Genomic DNA, 21,328 nt, shown 5'->3' with positions numbered 1-21,328 from the left:
CTTTACTTGGACATACATGTGTGTGATGTCAAGATTTAAGTTCATGAACAAGTTATTATATCCGGTTTCATATAGATGTATTTTTAGTATTATAGCCCTAAGTTCGTATCCAGTAGCCTGACAATTTTTAGGCTTTTAGTGTTGGCCCACGAGTCTGTGTAAAGATGAATTTCAGTTAGTGTTGAGATGATGTGCTCTGTGTCTAGAACACTTTTGACGTTCAGCCCACTTTGCAGAGTCTCACTGCTGTGGGCTATTGGGGGGTCCATCATTATGTTGGAAGGCTGCATTAGTCCACTAAATGCATCCTCTTTGTGTCTAAAGGTGGATTTGTTAGGGAGGCCAAGGATGCAAGGCCCTGTTCGGCTCTTATTTGGAGGTTCCATTAGAGAGTCATGACTTGTAGTGAGACAATCTCTGAATCTACTGGGCAAGCTATATATAGGCCCTTTCATGCAGAATCCTGGAGGCTGAGGGGTACTGATGGTCTATTGCCAAAGGTTCCAATCAAAAAGCTGTGAGGCCATACACAGATATGTGTAATATCGTGGGTTCTGAAGGAGGTATGGGCTTCAGGACAGCACTTGAGGTATTAATGTTTGGATTCATTTCAAGGCCTCTACCTCAAGAGATTAGGCTTTCTGTCTGTTGGCATGGTGCAGAGGCCGCAGCAAAATTTCCGCTTGTGCTATATGCTATCTGCAACATCCAAAGAAGTCGGTCAGGTGTTGGACCTAACTTCTTTATACCTGCTGGCTGAAGAACCAACAGTTCATCTCTACCAGTTGTATGAGTCACTTAGGGCTGCCATAGCAAGATACATAAACTGGGTAACTTAAACAACATGCATCATCTTCTCACAGTTCTGGAGGCTGGGAGTCCAACATCAAGGTGCCAGGGTTGGCTTCTAGTGACACCCCTCCTCCTGGCTGGCAGATGGTGGCCTTTCCTCTGTGCATGTGTGGAGGGAAGAGGATCTCTGCTGCCTCTTCCTTTTCTTACGAGGACACCAGTCCTATCGGATTAGGATCCACTCTTATGACCTCACTCAATCTTAATTACTTTCTATAAGACCCTATCTCCAAATACAGTCACATTTTGGGTAAGGGTTTTGAAGTCTGAATTTGGGGAGGTACAATTCAGTCTATAACATAACTATAAATTACAGTCCAGAAAGTTCCCAGGGTGGTAACTTGGTGGTACCGTGGACTTTGGCTTCATTCAAGGTTGATCCATTTTGTCACTTGTGCTAGGATGGCACATGATGTGATGTAAGGAGTTTTCTCAGAATTGTTACATTCAAAAATCATCATTGTAAGAAAATCTGAACATACACTGAGTCAGTATTGTTTTACTATTTGTCCAACTTATTAATGATTTGTCATTCACATGACTTAGTTTCTTTCTTCAGAGTCACTGTTATTTCAGTGTGGAAACGATAACCACTATAGGCCTCTGCAGTGTGAAGTGGCTCCATTGTCTGGTCAGGGCTGTTAAAATCAGATATAACTTGAGACAGTGTTTCCACTTCCACTAATCCCTCTGTGAAAAGACCAAATACTGTTTCTTCTCCTAGTCTGAGACATTGTCTCAATTGTTCAAGCTAGACAAGCATCCCAGTGACCATTCTCCGTCATGCATTACTCTGACAGAGGTCACCAATAACTATATCCAATCAAGATATTTTTGCATTTAAGCAGCTGGAACATTTGTATCAACAATATAGAGAACCTTTTGGAAATTCCCTGGCAGTCCAGTGGTTAGGAATCTGTGCTTCCATTGCAGGGGGCATGGGTTCAATCCCTGGTTGGGGGACTAAGATCCCTCAAGCTGTGTGGCAGGGCCAAAAGCAAAACAAAACAAAAAAGAACAACAACAAAAAAAACCCAAAACAAACAAAAACCAAAAACAATATAGAGAACTTTTAGTTCCAGCAAGTCTTCACTGCTGTCCTTACAAGAAGAAAATCTGGATAAATTGAAAATCAACAATTTTTCTTGAACCCGAAAAAGAATTGAGTTTGCAGACAAACCACTACCCTGAAATCTGGAAAGAGAGGTAAATCCAGAGAATCACAACCAAGATCTGCTTATCTGGAGCACAAGTCACTTGAACCATGAACTGGTAAGATTTAATTGATAATGTTGACAATTGTTGGAGACTAAGTATGGACTAGAGTAAGATGAGAAGCTCCTGGGGGCTTTAGCCTTGTAGGAGACCCCCACACTTTTGTGGGCTTTACTTCCCGGAACCCCATCAGGTTCTCAAAATGAAGATCTGAGAATTATTCCCCTCCTGAATCTGCAGGGACAGAGGGAGAGTAATCCTTGCAAAATATGCCCAGACCTTCTCCATAACAAAGCCCTTCCCTCCAAGAGGAAAAACTTGACCTGAGCCTTATCCCAGAATCATAGGAAGGACATTCCTCTCACTCCAGCCCCCTCTGTCCTTCCTGTCTTACATTGAGAGGAGGGATTTTTCTAAAGGCTATACAAGAAAAAAAAAAAAAAAATCACTTGTGAAAGTCACCAGCCAAAGATTAAGGCTCACTATAAGAATGAGACTTAAATGGAAAATTACAGAACATTCACCCCACACACACACACTTTGCCACCACACCAACAGGGTTCCTGTTGATCACAGATGAAACTGCTATAAGACACATTCTTTCCGTAGACGGGTATGTAGGAAAGCCTGAAGTCCAGAAGGGAGACAAAACCAAGGATGCTAGAGAAATTTGAAATCCCTGGCACCTATAGCTTGATTAAATATGAAACAAAGCTCAGATCCTGATAAGATCATAAATTCTCATGGTAGAGGCCTGTTTACCTCAATTCTTATTACCTGATATAACATGTCTAGAATTCAACAAAAAAATTACTAGCTGCACCAAAAGGCAACAACAACAAAAACAGTCTGAAAAGACAAAGCAAACATTAGAACCACACTCAGATGTTGGTATTATCAGGCAGAATATCTTAAATAACAGTGATTAATATGCTAAGAGCTCTAATGGGATAAAATAGACATGCAAAAACAGAGGGGTAATGTAAACAGAGATAGAAATTCTGAGAAAGAATCAGAAGGAAATGCTAGAAATCAAAAACACTGTAACAAATTTAGAAATGCCTTTGGTGGGCTCATCAGTAGACTGAATAAGGCCAAGGAAAGAATTGGTGAGCTTGTAGATTGGTCAATAAAAACTTTCCAAACAAAAATTCAAAGATAAAAAAATGAATAATTTGAAAAAACCACAGAACTACTAAGAACTCTGGGACAAAACAAAAAGGAATAACGTATGTATAATTAGAATACCAGAAGGAGAAGAAACATAGAAGAGAGCAGAAAAAATAATTGAAGAAACACTGGTCAAGAATTTTCAAAAATGAATGACAAACTCCAAACCACAGATAGAGGAAGCTTAGACAATAGCAAGCAGAATAAATACCAAAAACTACTCCTAAGCATACCACATTCAAACTTAAAAAAAAAAAAAGACAAAGTAAAGAGAAAATTTTAGAGTCTAGGGGAAAAAAAAACAAAACTGATTTCTCATCAGAAAACACAGAAGAAGAGAGTGGAGTGAAATATTTAAAGTGTTGAAAGAACAATCTACCAACCTAGAATTTTATACCCAGCAAACTTAGCCTTCAAAAACGAAGAAGTAAAGACATTGTCAGACAAACAAAAGCTGAGGGATTTTATAATTGATAGACCTGCCCTATGAGAAATGTTAAAAGATTTTCCTTAGGCAGAGGAAAATAATATAGGCCAAAAGCTTGGGTCTATATAAACAAAGAAGAGCATCAGAGAAGAAAGAAATGAAGGTGAGATAAGATCTGTTTTTCTTTTTTTTTTTTTAACATCTTTATTGGGGTATAATTGCTTTACAATGGTGTGTTAGTTTCTGCTTTATAACAACGTGAATCAGTCATACATAAACATATGTTCCCATATGTCTTCCCTCTTGCAGATCTGTTTTTCTTATTTTTAATTGATCAGCTATGTAGCATGGCCGAAGAACTGCAAGTACAGTCCAGACACAAAATACAAAATAAAAGCCATATAAAATCTGGTCTCTGGCAAGTTCAAGAATGTTTGAAATCTTCCACCTGCGAGGCAAGTGGGGGACCAGATCATATACCTAATCTTTATTCCTGATCCCATCTCTGTAATTTTTTTGAAGTTCAGTCCAGGTTTTTGTATCAACATGCTGAGGATAAAGTAGACTTTCTTGGGATGGAGTTGGTGAATCAAGAACTTTGTTTTATATATGTTAGGCTTAAGATGTCTATTAAGTAGTCATTGATGCTTCAATTCAGGGAGTCTCTTGACATAACTATATTAATAAAGCAAAATTCAAGACACCACTGATAGTGCCATAGATCATAACAGATATTTGGCAAACTTCAGTTATTTGGTTTTTTAATGAAACAATTAAATAAGAATAGATGGAAATTTGATGTTTGATGATGAAACACTGCAAGAATATATATTGTCAGGATATGACACTATAGCCACAATTATGACAAGCTTTAGCAAACAAATTAAGGTAAATAATGTGTATAAAATATGGATATGGTGACAAATTCATTAAATCTTGTTGTAGCCAGATTTGGTTCATTGAATAGCTCCATTGATGCATTAAGAAATATAACTCAAAAGAAAGTAGTTTTTCAGAGCTGGAATTCCTTATATGTTAGCAAAGTGAATGTTTCAATATTATACTCCCCTTCTCTCCCAGCCTTCATTATAATAATTCAGAGGAGAGACAATTTAAGACTTTAGCCAAGACAATAAGAGATTTACTAGAGAACAAGGGAGCCAGATAATAAAAATTAGTGAGTTAAAAATTCACAATTTGATTAGGTGAAACACAGGGGATTTTTTAGGGCAGTGAAACTATTATGTATGGTACTGTAGTGATAGATGATGACATGCATTTGTCAAAAGCTCATAAAACTTTATATCACAAGGAGTAAACATTAATATATCCAAATTCAAAAAAATTACAAGGTTGAGGGAGCTCAGAATGAAATGCAGAATGTAAAAGTTATTAAGTATATTACAAATGTGTGACCGAACCTCACTGTGGGGGGGTGGCAGGGAAGAAAAGCTGCTGACCTAAGTAACTTTAGAAATGATTGGACCTGTAAGACTAAAGGCAAAGGAACTGTGTGTAAGCTCTACTCTAGTTGGTAAAATTATTTCTCATGTGGACATGGGTTAATAATTCTGAAAATGCTATGCATGTATACTGGAATTAAATAAAACTAAACAGATGTTAGATGTGGGAACCAGGCTTCTCACCATTGGAAAGGGAGATTATAGATAAGCAAGAAGGAAGGCTAGAATAAACCTTGTAGAACAGGGTTATAGTCAGAGCCATTAGCCTGAATTCATGTTTGGCTTAATACATAGATGGGTAGATTTAGAAGTTATTATAGGTATATGTATAAACATAGACTGGGATACACACGTATATTTCCTAGCTCTGCCGGCTGAAAGATCCTAGAAGAAATAACACTCCAGTAAAACAAGCACAGTTAGTATCCAGATCTTTGTTTCTAATACTATTTTCCAATAAAAGGAACCAGGGCTCCTCAGAGAAATCACTGATTCTAGGGCTGGGGCAGAAATCTACAAGATGATCCTGAGTTCAAGATCGTCTTTTAGTACTAGAAAGTAAGGAAGTGCTCAAAAACCAAGATGATGGGGGCATGCCAAAAGTACACTGGAGTCAACCTAAAAGAACTCTCGATGGCCAAAGTTGGAACAATTTGAGAAAATATATAAATATGTAGTACTGGATTATCACCTAAAAAATAAACTAAATATCCACAAATCCATGCTGATGTATTTAAATGATCGAATAAATAAATAAAGGAGTTAAGAACACATTTTCAGTATGGACGAATTCCAAATAATTTATGTAAAGACTCTCCCATCAAGAGGTGGGGCTTCATTCCCCACCTCTTGAACATGAGCTGTGCTTAGTAACTAGTTTCCAATGAATACAATATAGGAAGGGGGGAAAATAGCTTTGTGTGGAAACCTTACAAACATCACTTCAGCTTAATTGAAGTTAGCATCATCAATGATGTCATGATGATAGCATGTACCTTTGATATGATGTAATGAGAATGACACTTCCTTTTTTAATCTTCCTCCCCAAACTCATAACCTCCATACAGTCATGAGAAAAACAGCAGACAAACTCCAACTGTGGGACATTCTTCAAAACAGCTGATCGTTCCCCCTCAAAATTGTCAAGGAAATACATCTAAAAATCTGTCAGTCCAGATGAGCCTAAAAAGACATGATGACTAAATATAATGTGATATTTATATTTAATATAATTTGGATGGGATTCTGGAAAAGAAAGAGGACATTAGGTAACAGCTAAGGAAATCCGAATAAAGCATGGAGGTTAGTTAAATACAATGTATCCATATTGGTTCATTAGTTGTAACAAAAGTACCATGGTAATGTAAGATGCTAACAATGGGGGAAACAATAGAAGTATACAGGGGTTCTTGGCACTGTCTTTGCAATATTTCTATGAATTTAAAACTATTCTATAAAAAGTTATTAAAAAGTTAACACAAAGAGAAATAGTAATATGAACATTCCTATATCTATTAAAGAAATATTCTACATCATTAAAACCTGTCCATCAAGAAATAGTGTAATAGAAATTCATGAAAATTAGCCTGGTAAACACTTTGTCATTTTTTTCAAAATTCAGTTTCAGTGTCTTCTCAATTCTGTAGGCTTTCTTAATGTATTATTTATGTCCCTTTTCTATTCAGTTTTATACTTATTGATATATCTACCTATGTCCCAGTTTTACTGTAAGTTCCCAAGCAGGGACTATGATTAATTTTCTCTACATAGCCAGTGTCCAGCAAACATAAGTACGTGTAGTTACCGGTATGTGCTTATTAAATGTATGGAGATTCAGATTATGGAAGAAAAAGAACTAAAGCCAAAGTTACTGGAATAGAGGAAACAAGAAGATAAAACAAGAAGACAGAGCCAAACAAGGTTAGAGAAGATTAAGAACAGAAAAACTCAGTATCACAGAAAACAAGAAGGGGGAGTTTCAAGAGAAAAGGTCAGTAGTTTCAAATGCATCAAAGAGAAGATGGGGAATTTTTATTAAGATTGAGTGTTGTGGTTGAACCATGTCACCCAAAATAGTACGATCAAGTCCTAACCCCATACCAGTGAATGTAACCTCATTTGGAAATAGGGACTTTGCAGATGTAATCAAGTTAAGATTAGGTTAAACTAGAGTAGGGTCCCTAATCCAGTGCTTTGTGTTATAAGAGAAAGAAGAGGAAGGTTTATTCACGTAAACACAGAGACAGCACACAGGGAAGACAGCCACATGGTGATGGAAGTAGAGATTGGGGTGATACCACTGCAAACCAGGGAATCACAAGGATTGACGGCAACTACCAGAAGCTAGAAAAAATCACTGAAGGATTCTTCCCCAGTGGCTCTGGTGGTGGTCTGGCTCTGCTGACACCTTGACTTCAGACTTTTGACCTCCAGAATTGTGAGAAAATAAATTTCTATTGTTTTAAACTACCCAGTTTGTGATCATTTATTATAGTAGCCCCAGGAAACCAATACCTTGAAAGGGACTAAATGATTAGAGAGTACTAGGAGTGTTCCAGATAATTGTTTTTGAGGGAAGACAAAAGCCAAAATTATGAATAGCTGGGAAATGTATGACAGGTAAAGAAAATAATTACGTGATCATAAACCACTACTGCAAAAATTTTTAAGTGGTCAATCCAGAAATAATTTATGTTAACTACACATCATAGGCAAGACTCACTTTATTTTCCCCAAGAAATTATTATTTCCATCTTGAAGTACATAACTTATTAGATATTTTTAGGATAACTTTCAATAAAATTACAGTCTACCAAAATGCAGCTTAATATCATTATACAAAATACTGTGTTGAATCTCTATGAGTCCTCATTAGAGACTGGAAAAAGACCGATTCTAAGAGTTTCCTCTGTCCAGAGAAAAAATTGATGATGAAGTTTTTGGAATAATACACACTTGGAGTCAAAAAGGTGGTGAGTCTAAAAAAAAAAGGTGGTGAGTCTAGTGTTTAAATATTCAACTGTGGGATCAGACAGTTTGGGTTCTAATATAATTAAATAAGTTGCTTAACCCTCTCTGAAATTCAGCCACCCTATGTGTAAAAAGGGAATGATATCTCGTAAGGTTTCTGAGGGAGTTAAAGTACGTAATACAGTACCTGACACACAAAAATTAATCATTATTAATTATTAACAGATTAATAGTGTCTGGAAGGTTGAAGCAGTGTTAGCGCAGGGGCAATCAAGTGACTTTGCTCACAGATTTCTAGAAAAGCCTCGTAAATGTGCAACTACGTTGTGTGTTGTACCCTATGGTGAATGCCTGGAAAAAGGACATTAGGGAAGGGACAGCCAGTTTTCTCTGAAGGCTTTTAGAGCTTTCTGCACGTGCTCCATATGCTTGAATAAGTTGCCAAGGAGACAGCAACTTGTTTTTTCTTCTTCCTCTAAAGGGTTGAAACATTTGGAAGAGCTTGCAATCTAGTTTTAGAAATGCACCTAATAAAATAAATGCAATAATTAGGAATTGAGGCCATATGTGTTTTCACTTCCTTACAACTAGAATTAAACAAATCCAGAGTCACTGTTCTTCACTTCTATGCAAATTATTAAATTGGATTATGCTGGCGGTGTCCCCATAGGAAGAAGTAAAGGTACTAGCCTCCTAAGGAGTGGGAAACGGAACTCTGGAATGTTTAGGGCTTCTCCATGCAAGTGAGGAGATATTCTAAAATAAATCTGAAGGATGATCTTTATCTAAGGCCGTGCTTGTATAGTGCAACTTGTACATTGTTTTTCAGGATATCAAGGAGGAAAGATGACAAGGAAATGTGTCAGGATGTTTTAAGCTCTTTCCTAAAGGAGATCATTACACACCTGAGTAGGTAAGGGGAGGAAAAGTTAACCTCAGATCAGGAACAGTGATAGAAAATGACAAGCTGTTCCTGGTTTAAATTAATTAGAGAAAGGATAATGAACTCTTCACAATTTCTTTTCCTATTTTTTGCAACTCTAATTTGTATTTGCAATAGTAGTGGTGCTCTCAAAATGGTTTTATGAAAAAGAAGGCAACATTTTCTATAGGCTGACATTGATATATACTCAAAAGAGGAAGACGTGAGACAACAATTACCAAATTATATACAATTGTGAATGCAGAATATACCTCACTCATCTCCAACTACATGTATTCTCTCCTTGACTTCTTGGTTGAGTCCTCCAAAGCCTGTAATGCCAACTAACTCAGTGGAAATATGATGAAGGGGGAAATTAGAGTAGAAAAAGACAGTAGTTTATTCTCTTGCAATTCAGACATCTTTCCAATTTTTACAAAAATATACGACCTCGAAACAACATCACTAGGGTCCCTCTCAGGTCCTTGATGGTGTCTGTTCAAACGATAAGCTCTGAAGTGTAAACTCCACCAGCCTCAAAGGAAATCAAGCTCTTAACTGTTTTCATCAGTTTTTCCCTTTTTCCATCCATTGAGCTTCTGTATAATTGTTGCATGTTGAATTCATCCAGTTATCTGCTTAATTTGTTCTCCTACGTCCTTTTCTCTCCATCCATCCTAACACAACGGCCAAAGCAATGCTACTTAAACTGCATTTCCTACATTCCTTTTCCTTAATTAGATCTATCAATGATTACATATTGCTTATAAAATAATTTACAAATGTTTTATCTGGAATTCAAACCTTTCCTCATTCAAAGCCCCTCTTACTTCTTCCACAGCTTCCTTGTGCAAAACCACTGCTCTGCTGTCGATATTCTCATTAATTCTAGAATACTCTCTACACTTTTCCATACCTCAGAGTCTTTGCTTGGATGTCCTCTTCCCCTAAATTAGAATTTAATAAGTAAATATTCTTGAGACCCTCCCAAATCAAGTCTTTGGAAGAAATTTCTCTTTCCTTCAACTCCTGTGGTACATATTGACCATAATAGTCATTTGTTACTTAGTATAGATATTACTTACTTATAATTTTAAAATAGGAGAATTTTTAAAGTCTCTTAAGTCTTATAAATTTTTCCTAACTTTCTGCCCTACAAATACATAGAACACATTTGTTGAGAATGTGGCAACATGGATATTGAGAATAAATACAGGTGTTTGGGGCTTAAATTTAGTACTAACGGTTAACTATTTGCAGTCTGTTCTTGCTAATGGTCATCTAATATGGTTAAGTCCCCTACATAGGAACCTTCAAGTTGCGAACTTTCAAAGATGCGAACGGGCCCCTGTATGCCAGCTGTGGTACTGCACTACTATACTTTTCAAGGTACTGTACTGTAAGATTAAAAATGTTTTCTTTATTTTTGTGTTTGTTTGTCTTTTATGTATTATTTGTGTGAAAAGTATTATAAACCTATTACAGTACAGTACAGTACTATATAGCTGATTGTGTTGGGTACCTAGAATAACTTTGTTGGACTTACGAACAAATTGGACTTACAAATGCGCTCTCGAAATGGAACTCGTTAGGGGACTTACTGTACCATATAACAACTTTGTGTTATGAAATAATAACATGTTGGTAATTTTCTTATGTTCTTCTAAATATCTTTGAAATAAATACTTGGTTTTAAAAATATTGATGAAAATAAAAAGGAAACAAAAGCACTCAACTGATGACTTGGCCATCAGTCTTTGAAATCAAATAGAAGAGAAAAAACAGTAAAAATAACACATCTAAAAGATATTGTTGAAATTAATTTGAAGCCATTATTTTCACTTGAACAGTGGAGTGGCATCTTAAATGTTCAACAACTGCAAATAAAGTGAAAATCTGTAAAGTAAAATCACTTCTGAAAATACTTTAAATTCTCCATAAACATATATGTGTTTGTGTACGTACATTAAAAACCTGTATGGTAATATGTTTACATAATTATAAAATAAACACATAAATGTGAAGGTATTTACTAAAATACATTTGCAAATATTTATAGCATTTTAAATTATATAAAGGAGTTATTGACAATTTAATTTATATGCATTTAATAGTATGGGAAGCAAATCATTTGAAAGGCAGATCTGTATGGGTTAAAAGTAAGATTCAGGGAATCTGATGGCTGGGTTCCATTGTGGTTGTAGCACAATGTCTTTTGACTTTGAGGAAGTTGCTTAAATGGCCTGTGGCTCAGCTAAATGACCGATTGTGGCATGAAAGTCACTCAACTTCATTCCTTATCAGTAAATGCATATTAAAACCTCAGAGAATTACTGCTGCCTGCTCACCAGAATGTCTAAAACTACAAAGATGGAAGACATCAGTGTGTTGAGGGTGTGGAGCAACTTACACACTTGCTAATGGGAATGTCAATTGATATAGACCTTTTGGAAAAGTGTCTGATGGTCCCTATCACACCTAGAGATATGCATACATTATGTCCTAATATTCCACTCCTAGGTATGTACTCATCAGAAATGAGAACACGTGTTTCCCCAAAACCTCATAATGTGATGTTCACAGCAGAACTATGTGCATTGTCTCCGAACTAGAAGCTACCCAGATGCCCACTGACAGACACACAGGTAAATAAAATGTGGCATATTCGAAGAATTGAATATCATACAGCAATAAGGGTTAATAATCTACAGCAACACCCAACAGTGTGCTGGAATAATCTAAACATAGTTTTTAATGGAAGGCTCCAAGCACAAAAGAATAAATGTCTTATTCTCTGATGTATACAAAGTACAAAACCAGGCAAATCTGTCCCCTGTTCACAGAGATCAGGAGAGTGTGTCATGGGGCAGGGGGGAGGGGGGACTGAAGTGGAGGCTGGGCCTTTCCTCAGAGACTGCTGTTCTTCAACCTCTGTGCTCTTAGCACGTGTGTCTTCACTTTCTCCGTATTCAGCAAACCATTTGCTTACATTCTCTTTACGCATATTATATTTCAGTACAAAGTTTAAAAAATTCAGCATTTCAGTTTCTTGATTTTTGAATTATTAAACTCATTCATACCTAAGGAGAGTGAGCCTGTTGCTTTATACACACATTTATAACAAGTCCTTAAAAGACTAATTTCATGGACTGCAGGTGAAGCAGTCTCCCCAAATCAACCAGCACTGCCTTCCTGCCAAAGTTTAGTTCTGTTGTCTGGGTCTTGATTGTGAAAGCATTGCCTAACCTCAAGTTCTGTAAATGATTTCCGAAAGAGCTTTTATTTATTTATTTATTTAAATCTTCTGAGGTCTACCGACGGTAGATCTGAATGGGGTCTAAATAATTGGAGGGTTTATGAAATGCAGAGAATATCACCAGTTATGCACATTCCAAGAACCTGAACGTTTCCAGTGAAGAACATGCCTGGGTTTTATAAAAACAAAGCAAGGGCAGGTCAGGACATTAGCTTTCAGTGGGAGTGCAGGCTCAAACTCTGGCACTGCTGGGGCTCCTGGCTGATTGTTTTCTTTTACTTTGCAGAAGTTTCTGATGGGCGGGACATCTAGCAATGGCTTTAATCCCTAAGCTGGGTTTGGACTTCCTTCTGGAGCAAGTAGTTTCCTGCACTTTCCATAGTTTTTAACAGAGGAGAGCCTGACACAGTGTTAAGCACTGTCAACTACTACATGTGCCCCTGAAGGGTCCCCAACATGAGATTTCCAGCAACAGTTGTGTGGTTTATGTTATGGACTGTTTGTGTCGCAAAAGGTAAGATTAAAAAAGGAAGGCTTTTTTTTTTCTATATTGCAAAACATTTGCTTACATGCTTTTTACGGTGGTAATGAAAATTTGGTCTAGAAAATGTGTTTAATTACTGTGCTGTAGCCTAGTATGTGAGATGCTTTTGACACTGTTCAGTTTAAAAAATATAAGCAGCTTATTTGAATGGCGTATCTAATTATTCATCATAATTTTATTTAATGTAGAAGTTCAGAAAATGTTTTAATAATTACCTTCAAAAAATGTGCCATGTCATGATCATTTCCCTTGTGATTATCCTAATATGTAATTTAATTTTTTTGCCTAGAATTTTCACCAAAATGCCTATGTGAATGTATTAAGAAGTAGGTGAACATAGAACAAGAAAATGAATTAGACAATAAAAGCCTTCAAGCTGCAATGATTGGACTTATTTCAGATAGAGATGTGAACTCTTGCTAAAGAAAAATTGATTTATCATTTACAATTGATATTGCCATGGCTTTAAAAGTCTTGGAGACAGCCATCACTTGTATCGTTTGAATGAAAATGTATAAATTTGAAAAAAAATTGAATATGCAACCTTTGTAAAAGTTACTCAATAGGATTTTCTTCCCCTATGGTTGATATAAGATATGCTAGTAGGAAAGCCTTTAGGAGTAGTGAATCTGAGTGCAGGAGTTTTTTGCTGATACCAGTAAGAATTTATGGATAATTAAATTTACTTCTATCACTTTTCCTTGATAGATGAAAAAGTTTCTTCTTGGAGCAAATTTGGTTTCCTAGTTCATGATAGGTAACCAATAATGTGATACATGTTTGACTGACATTTTTTAAAGTTATTCATAAATTCCCAACATTCTTCACTAGGTCAACAAATTTCAATTGAATGCTTATTTCAAGTCAACCTCTAGGCAGTGAGGAATATTAGCAAATAAAACAAAACCCCTGTCCTTGAGGGTCTTTCAATCTAGAAAATAAAGCCAGATGTCTTTTTTAAGTTGTATCCTTTAGTAATTTTTTTCAGGCTTTTCTCAAATGTGTTTAAGCGTTTTTGAAAGATAGTCTTTTTCTCAGTTATACACACTATATGCTATTGCTTGATTTTTAGCTTGTAAACCTTATATCCAGCCACTTTTTAAACTAGGTGTACAATCATTTCCCTGTCCATAAGAACATCACAACTAATAATAACTAATATTACAACACAATATACCCAAATATGATTATATTGGCAAAGAGTTCTGGAGCAATGTTAATGTTACCAATAGCAAACATCTTTTTCTTTACACAAGTGTTTTTGTCTTTTCTTTAATAGGAATACTCTTAGTGCTTCACAATTTCCATATTGTTTACTGAGGTTTTACGTAGATTGCATTTGTCATGCACGGAAGACTTGTTTGGTTCCTAGCTCAGGTTTAAAGCTAAGAACCCATGCTAAATTTAATGAAACTGTTTCAGTGATGACAAAGTGGAATTTGAAATATTATTAAAATTGGGTGCTACAAAGTGTAAGTGATAAAAAGTAAATAATAGTGATTTTAAAACTCCCTGCGTCCCTAATTGATTCCAGCTGATTCATTTCACTTGCATTTTATATTTCATGAACGTATGTTGGAATGTGACAGCAGTTTCTGCTGGTGAATTGAGCTTTAGCACTACACGCATTACAGTGAGAGTGGCTGTAAATCTGGCCACTTCCCAGATAAAGTACAGCTTTGGTATTTAAAGTAACACTTACATTAGCCTCATGGCTTTCCCAAAAGCACACACAACGCACAACCAATTCCATCAGTCTAGCCCTAACAGAAGTTTTACTCAACAGAGTGGCCTTGATCATTAAAACTATCCACATCTCCTTCAACATTTGCCTCTGTTTTTGTCTCCCACGTAGAAATGACGATGGAATACAAATTGAGAAACTGAGAAATACTAAACTGAATACTGAATGCTAAGTTGAGAAAGTGAGAAAAGACGGTTGTGTATACTCTCACGATCTGCTTTACTCAACTAGAAACTGCATTTCAGCTTTTCCTAAGTGGTCTCCATCCTGTTAAGAGTGAACATTCCTCAAAAATACTAATCACTACTAAAGAGGAGTAGTAACCAACAGCAAGAATTTATAAGCTCAGCTTTCTATTTTTTCCCCCTTTTTAGAAAAGGATATTGGAGACCAAGCAGTACCTTTTTAACGCAATGGGTGGTCTGCGTCTTCATCCCTAGCTGTACAGGAACGTCAGCTGCGTGCGGGGTAGTTCACCCAGGCTACTAAGAGCCGGGTCAGCTTTACAGAGTTCAGAGTAACCGTTCCTGAGTTATACCACATCGTTTCTGCCTTCTGGAATATCTTGTGACCAAGCTTTTCAAGAACTTTTAGATTTAAGATCCAAAAAGCTTATACTCTTTGAAATTAGCCATGGCCCCAAAATTCCAGGCTGCTTAAAGTAAATAAATCAAAACACAATTGAAATATGTCCAAGTGCATGCTGGCTATGTTGTTTGGAGAGATGTGTTTCCTAATTCTGGAGGTTTAAAGGGCAAAAATGTTCTTTCAGGACCTGAAATATGTTACATATCAGAGAGCTTCTATTCCAACAGAGAGAGGAGAATTTATTTCTTTTTACTATATTGTTTCAAGTACAAGATGGTTTTGAATTTGAATTAACTAATACAAAAAAATCTATATTATGATCATAAGAATTAATTATAAATTCATAAAAGTTACTCTTTTTTAAGGATAGATGTGAATATTATGTATATTCATCTAATCCAGAAAACTTGTGATAGCAGTTTATAATCCTAAATTCTATGTTTCAGTTCCAGTGTGATAAATAAGAATTCCCCGTCTCCAAAAAAATCCCACATTTTCAGAGGTAGTAGTGTGGGTATTTACCTATACGGTGGGATCTAAAGTGGAGCAATGGCCCAATTGTCTTCAACATCTTCCCTTCTCCTAAAATGTTTTACCTATTAATAATACCATAAATTCAACCAGTCTGAAACTTATATGGAGTGACAATACTCTGAGTAAGAGTTGGGACAGTTAAATTTAGTGTTATGCACCACAATTATGTGAATTATTATCCACAGTAAGTTTTCTGTCTGATAACTTTTCTGCAACAATTTTAATGGGCAGAGGTAGAAATGAATGAGGATGAGGTAAGAACAGAACCCAGCAATCCTGGAAGATGAGGTTTTCTCAGGAAGGAAGATCTGATAGGGGAAGCAGTCTCGTGGGTACTCTGAGCAGGGGTAGAGGAAACACTCCCAGGAATGTCACGAGAGCGAGAGCCTTGCTGACTTTAAGTTTAGGCACAGCCTGGGAATGCACTTGCTACTCTTCTGCCTGCGCGTAATTTCAAATTAGAACTAAATTATTTAAGTATTGCTAACAGTATTCTTAGCTAGAAGTAAGTTTTCAAATATACATGGAAGCACAGTTTAGGGAGCATTCTTTATTTGGGGCCTTTGGGTGCTAGGGCTGGAGCCTCGGTCCGAGTTGGCCCACTTGTTTATCCCCTCCATCCCTGACAGTTTCACAGCCTTGGGCATGTTTCCTTCTTTCCAGCTCTGTTTCCTTCTCCTCACCCCACACACCATCCCCACCTGCCTGCCTGTGAGAGTCTGCCAACCAGCCTACCCCGTGCTCACTTAACTAATGTGCACTTTGCCCACTTCTTAACAGCTTTAACCAGTCTCAGAACACAGTGTACAAAACGGACGCGATGCCCCTGAAAAACTAAAGTGTTACGTTCTAGCTTAAGGTTATAAGGAAACACTATAAAAAATGGTTCAGAGGGAGTAAAGTAATGGGACAGAGAAAAAAATCACAAAACTAATAAAAAGAAAGGGAAAGAAAAAGAAGTGACAGAGCACTTTTATTTGTTTTGACATTTTGACCGAGAGAGCCAAGTTTCTCCTAACCCTTGTTAAACAGAACTGTAATAGATAGAAAAGTGATTATAGAAATGCTCCTTCAAAGGTTCCCCGAAGTTTTTTGAGCTAAATTAAAATGATTCCTGACTTCAAAAAGTATAACATACCTTCAAACATAGGACACATAGGATGTAGAATGGAATTTTACAGATGTTAGATTTCTTGGGTTCATGCAACAGAGGTTTAAGTGCACTAAACGTTTGTTCCCTTATCTTATCTTTTATGTTTGTTGCCGTCTACAATGCCTTTTCCCCAGGTTATCCATAATCTACAGATAAAATTGAAAGTCTTCGGGATAGCTTCACATTCACTCATCCATTCATTCATCTGTTTATTTGCTCATTCAATGATGATCTTTTTTCTTTTGAGTGACTGCTAAGTAAGTACCAAGCACCGTGACAAGCACTTTCCGACAGGAGGTCACTTAGGAGGCAAAACAGAAGGGACGATTATTGTATTTTATCATATAAAGTATTTTGATGGAGATAACTGAAAACACTGTAGGGTCACGTAGGGAAGGCAAGATGCTCAAATTGGAATGAAAGGATGGAGTAGGGTGGTGCTAAGAAGTTGGTTTGTAAGAGGTGCAATGAAGAGAGAGAAATATATCAGGGTTGTGATGACATCATGGGTAGGTTTTGACGGATTGTGGTAACGGTCCTTATTCTTGGGGAAGTTACATTCTGATGCGAGGATAGATACATAAACATAACTATGAACCATGAATTATGTTGTGAAGGAAGTAAAGTAGGGGCTGAGGGGAAATAACAGAGATGGGGTAGTGGGGTGTCTTGCCTACCTTGCCTAGAGGTAAGTGGACCACTTGGAGGAAGTGGCTGAAAGCTCCGTGAGCTGTTTGTATATTTGGAGATTAATCCTTTGTCCATTGCTTCATTATACAGCAGAAGCTAACACAACATTGTAAAGCAATTTTACTCCAATAAAAAAATAAAGAAAAATACACCAAAATAAATAAATAAATAAAGTTTGTGGAAAAAGCACCAGAGTTTTAAAATATCATTTGAAGTAAAAAATGTAATGAATATGAGAGCTCTTTATATGTAGTAAATATGTATACACAGAGTAAATATTGTGAGAATCTGGTAGAAAGACGGTATGAAAGAGGTGTATCCTTGTCTTTTATGTCTGGGTGTTAAAAGCAAGTAACACACATGATTACTCTTTGGGTAAATGCATTGCTTTAATAAAAATCATTTAAATTGAATAAGTTAATTGATAGGAAAATTGTATTACTTTTTTCCTTGCATGAGCTTAATAAAAGGATAGGAATTAAGTTTATCAAAATGTTAATATATTAGTGAAAAGTGGTTCAACTCCACTCACAATGTTGGCATCTACATTTGAAATTTAACTAATTTTTCCAGTAACCTAAACGCCATGAAATGGATCTGAATTTAGAAAGTGGAAAACACACATATTATCCTGTAGTTAAACACAAAATTTCCATGTAAAAACATGATCCTTAAGTTGAAAAAACAAACCCAAAAACTCGGGCTTTTTTGGGGAAAGACAGTTGCTGGTAGGAAGAGGCGCAGGCGGTTTGTGTTGTTTTATGGTAGGGTGTTAGCACCATCTAGTGGAGTAAAAGTATGTTTACTTAAATTTTAGAAATCAAAACTAATGTGGAATCATCGATTACAAAGTTTCCTAACAAATGTGCTAAACATTTGCAAAAAAGTCAGAGAACAATTAGTGCATATGAAAGCCCACACAAGTGTTATTTATTACACAAAAATGAAGTTTCATATGGAGTTTCTGTTCTACGAAATGTAGAATGTGTTTGTAATGGGATCCAGCTCCGTTGATTATTTTTTCCCCTTGCCTTTACAAAAAGAAATTCTAGAATAGAATGTTAAACCATTCTTATAAAACCAAGTAAGAAAAGGAGTTTAACAATGAAAATTATATCAATAAATATATATATGGTGAGAAGTATCTGAATTTGCCAATTTAAAAGTAATATGTTAAAAGTCAACTAATGAAATCACCCTTATATCAAGGGTAGTTGTATCTAAACTAACCAGCAAGAAGTATTAAAAAGATTAGCAATTATAATCAGTAGGCATGAGCTTCATTACTAATTTTATGTATTCCCTTCTTTATATGTCATTTTGTTAAGGAATTACTTTTTTGGAAAAAAAGAATCATACGGTACATGCAGATTCTATTACTTTAGTATCTTTATTGTGAAGTATATGAGTGAATAAAATATGAATGTACTGTAGTTTAAAATAGTTATAATTACCCATGTCAAGAAGTAGAGCATTCCCAGCATCCCCCAAATACCCTTGCGTTTCATCTAGATTAATACCCCTTTTTTCTTCTAGAAGAAAACATTACCTTAATATTTATGGTAATTATATTTTTGCTCTTCTTTAATACTTTTTAACTGTCTATATACACGTACCTATTATATATGTCTGTTCATAACTACAATTTTCTGAAAAAAGTAAGGATTCAATTTTATTCCATTTCACCTCCACTGGTTTCTAATTGCTAACCTGCCAGAGTGGGTTTCAATTTGAGATTGTCAATCACATTTACACAATACACTTGACCTCTCCAGTTCCAAGGTTACTGAGCTTCAAGAGATAATACAGAATAGGAGTATAGCAGCCTGTACAAGAGCTTGATGAAGATTTCGGAAACCCGGACACATTATCTCTTTGAATTTGTAGTTAATAACTAACCTCCTTACTAGAGTGAAAACACTTTGAGAGCAGATATTTTCTCTCTTTATCCATTTTTTTTTTCCTTCAGAGCTTATATTAGTGCCCAATATTTCCTGAATTTAAGAAAGAATAGTATTAGAGAATGCAGTGCAGCAGTTAAGAATAATATAGTAAAGTATAATTATTTATCTGGAAAGTTATTCTTACAAATCTATGTAGATTTAATTTCTGTACAGTAAAATATATATCTTATATATATTAAGACTTACATTTGCAGATAAATGAAGGCTAACAGTGATATTATGATTAATAATAATAAGAAATATACATTTTGGCCTTAATCCATGGTTCCTGGCACACAGCTCCAAAACTCTTATAATTTCCTAATGAATACAGAGCAAAGGAAGTATCTTTGGTTGATAATTTTTGGTCTTTTGTTCTCAGTCCTGAAATAGCTCCAGAGGATCAGAGGTGAAAGTAGTGTCTTTTGTTATTCACAAGCCTCTTTCAACCACACCTAAGTTTATGTTAATGAGGTAATTTTTGGAAAGGCCCTAGAGAACCAAATGATGGGGGCTGGTTGCCAGGAGGAACCAACCACTTGATTAGAAGGTTGGAACTTTTAGCCCCACCCTCCCCACCCTCCCCCAGTCCCCAGTCTCAGGGGTTCTGGGAAGGGAGGCAGAACTGGAGGTTTAGTCAGTCACCAAGGGCCAGCGATTTGATCAATCGTGGCTATGTAATGAAACCTCCATAAAAATCTCTAAAGAATGGCATTTGGAAGCTTCCAGGTTGGTGGACACAGGGAGGTGCTGGGAGAGTGACACACCTGGCCCTCCACACCCCTTCTTCCAAGTCTTGCCCTATACATCTCTTCTATCTGGCTGTTCCTGAGTTGTATCCTTTCATAACAAACTAGTAAACTAGTAAATTAAAAAAAAGAAAAGACTTACATTTGGATGGACCTGTATAGTTTCTTTTTTAATAAAAAATAACCTAAACCTACTGCATTTTTAATAGTTATTTAAACACCTATTGTGTTTTAATTTTTTTGTAGATTGTCAAGAACCCCCTCCAAGAAGAGAAACAGAAATTCTGTCAGGTTCTTGGACTGAACAAACATATCCAGAGGGCACTCGGGCTACGTATAAATGCCGCCCTGGATACAGAACTCTTGGGAGTATTGTAATGGTATGCAAGGATGGAAAGTGGCAATCTCTTCATCCTTCGAGGATATGTCAGAGTAAGTCGTTCCTACATTTGTGAAATCTGTGAAAACTTTTAGTTGTGAAAATGCTGGGTGCTACTATGGAAATGCTGGCTGAATTCTATCACTATTGTCATTTAAATACAAAATGATGCATCCTCATTATTTTCTTTTTAACTTTTCATTTTATATTGGAGTATAGTTTATTCACAATGTTGTGTTAGTTTCAGGTGTACAGCAAAGTGATTCATTTATACATACACAAGTATCTATTCTTTTTCAAATTCTTGTCATTATTCTTAACAAGGTGTTGTCATCTTCCAAAACGTACAGATAACTTTGCCATTTTTCACTTTTCCATATTTTCAATTCTGTCCTCTAATACAATATCAAATATCCCTGTCCTCAAACTCATGTAAATTGTTACTCCCCGTGCTGCATACTAACATTACATCCTTTTTTTTTAATTTTAGAAAAGCCCTGCGGACACCCTGGAGACACTCCATTTGGTTCTTTCCATCTTGCAGTAGGAACTCGGTTTGAATACGGTGCAAAGATTGTTTATACCTGTGATGAGGGGTATGTAGCCAATAGAAAAAGAGGCTTCTAATTCAGATAATTCATAATGGAAATAGTAAATAGAAACTGTACTAATTTATGTGTTTAAGGTTACTATATTTTTCTATGAACATATTTATAAGTAACATACAAG

At 36.1% G+C, this 21,328-nt stretch overlaps 1 protein-coding gene across 1 annotated transcript in view; it reads left to right on the top strand.

The window, feature by feature from the left end:
* Window positions 1-12,640: 12,640 nt before the first annotated feature.
* Window positions 12,641-21,328, top strand: part of LOC132507504 (complement factor H-like) — a 92,586-nt gene continuing 83,898 nt past the window's right edge. The window contains exons 1-3 of the mRNA XM_060126943.1: window positions 12,641-12,789; window positions 20,467-20,652; window positions 21,090-21,195. Coding sequence (XP_059982926.1) covers window positions 12,732-12,789; window positions 20,467-20,652; window positions 21,090-21,195 — 350 coding nt within the window. The 5' untranslated portion in view covers window positions 12,641-12,731. The remainder of the gene's footprint in view (window positions 12,790-20,466; window positions 20,653-21,089; window positions 21,196-21,328) is intronic.

The sequence above is a fragment of the Lagenorhynchus albirostris genome, chromosome 2, assembly GCF_949774975.1.
Source record: "Lagenorhynchus albirostris chromosome 2, mLagAlb1.1, whole genome shotgun sequence".
Taxonomy (NCBI): domain Eukaryota; kingdom Metazoa; phylum Chordata; class Mammalia; order Artiodactyla; family Delphinidae; genus Lagenorhynchus; species Lagenorhynchus albirostris.
Note: the sequence above shows the minus strand (reverse complement) of the source record. Positions and strands in the feature narration are given on the sequence as shown.